The sequence below is a fragment of the Haplochromis burtoni genome, unplaced genomic scaffold, assembly GCF_018398535.1.
Source record: "Haplochromis burtoni strain Fernald_Lab_line unplaced genomic scaffold, NCSU_Asbu1 Contig_1756, whole genome shotgun sequence".
Lineage (NCBI taxonomy): Eukaryota > Metazoa > Chordata > Actinopteri > Cichliformes > Cichlidae > Haplochromis > Haplochromis burtoni.
The window spans coordinates 114-1,774 of record NW_024584117.1 but is presented as its reverse complement, the minus strand read 5'-3'; the positions used below and the strand labels follow the sequence as shown (position 1 = coordinate 1,774).

General features: G+C 36.3%; 1 protein-coding gene across 1 annotated transcript in view; it reads left to right on the top strand.

Annotated features, from left to right (window-relative positions):
- LOC102313163 (butyrophilin subfamily 3 member A2) overlaps positions 1–1,456 on the top strand; it is a gene marked incomplete at its 3' end in the record, with an annotated part of 6,524 nt that extends 5,068 nt beyond the window's left edge. The window contains 1 exon segment of the mRNA XM_005952524.3: positions 1,122–1,456. Within this exon segment, the coding sequence (XP_005952586.2) occupies positions 1,122–1,456 (335 nt within the window).
- Between the last annotated feature and the right edge of the window lie 205 nt (positions 1,457–1,661).

Here is a 1,661-nt window from a genome sequence, read left to right as displayed (position 1 = left end):
CATAATCCATCATACAAAATGTAATCAAATGGAAAAGTCTCTTTTTAAAACTTGTTTTATTAGTTTTAATCTTTTAACTTTATGCATCAAGTAAAAAATAAATTATATGCAACATTCTCTGACTTGAAGAAATTTGTTTAAAATTTAAACCTATTTTCTGCACATTCCTGCACATAAAATAAAATATTTTTGTGTGTTTACACTCAGTCTTTCAAATAGATGCAAGTAAAATACAGCAGAAAATAAATAAAATCAAAGACTCAGCGGTCCTGTTGCTCTATTTTCACCTGTAAAGCAGAGTGGCGTCGGCGGAGGTTTACCCTGGTGCAGGTGTGCTGCAGTGGTCAGTTGAAGAATCCGCGAGTTTCTCTGTGAGTTTCCCATTACGTGATAGCGCACTCAGTGCTTGCTTGGAAGTTTAGGGTTTTTATTCGCTGTAAAAAGAAATTTTCTTCCCACGCACAACAGACACTAATGTTTTCATCACTTTTTATGGAATCAAACTTAAAATAAGGTCAGTACCTCCACGCTTTAAACGCTGCACGCTCATACTCTCTCCCGCACTCAATTTATTATCCATTGTTGATCTGCACACAGCTGTTGTCATGAACGTCGCACTCGCTTACGTCACTGTCATGAGACATTGTCGCAAAAAAATCACGGTTTCAGTAACGCAGTAACACACGCAGTGTTATGTGGATATGTGAATTAATTCTAAACCAAACTAGTTATTCATTGTCCTGTAAATTAATTCCTATATTTAAAGACAAATGTAAATGCAATGTTATGTAAAAGCATCTACACTAATATGGTTTATATTGCCACTGTGTGGCTGTAAGTGCTGCCATGACATACTCTCATCTCAAGGTTAAGTTCTTTATTACTTTTCTCACTGGGAATAATACGATGAACTGGCCCCATCTGTGATATTTCTATTATTTAATTAATAATATCCATAACTGCTGATGTTATTTTTTTAGACATTCAAAGTTACCACATTAGTTAAGTTTGCCAGTCACTGACTCACTGGAACTATACCAAACTGTTATGTGCTTACAGTAATAACAAGGTTTGTTGTTCGTTTCTGTGTGAAATAAAAACAGAAGCCTTTGTTGTCTCAGGTCAGTCAGAGGTGATTGGTCCGAATCAGCCAGTTGCTGCAACCGTTGGTGATGACATCATTTTGCCATGTTACCTCTACCCAACCATGGATGCTTCAGACATGACTGTGGAGTGGAGTAGACCTGACCTGGACCTCAGATTAGTCCATGTGTGGCCGGAGAGACCTGAGTTACAAAATCCATCCTACAAGGGCAGAACATCTCTGTTTATTAATGAAATGAAAAATGGAGAAATTTCTTTGAAGATCTCCAGAGTAAAGCCGTCTGATGAGGGAAAATACAGATGCTTTGTTCCAGACCTGCGTAAAGACTCTAATGTTCAACTTGTTGTTAGTAAGTGGATGTCTAAGTTCTTTAGCTTCTTCTATTAAGAACAATTCATTTACTATTAAACATCAGCTAACATTGGCTAACATTAGGCAAAAGAATAGAAATGAAGTTACCTGAAAAAGCCAAAATCTGTCTGTTAGGTTTTGTATTGTTGATTGTCATTTATGCTTAGAAATATTTAACCATATATGCTTAGAGGTGTATAATCAA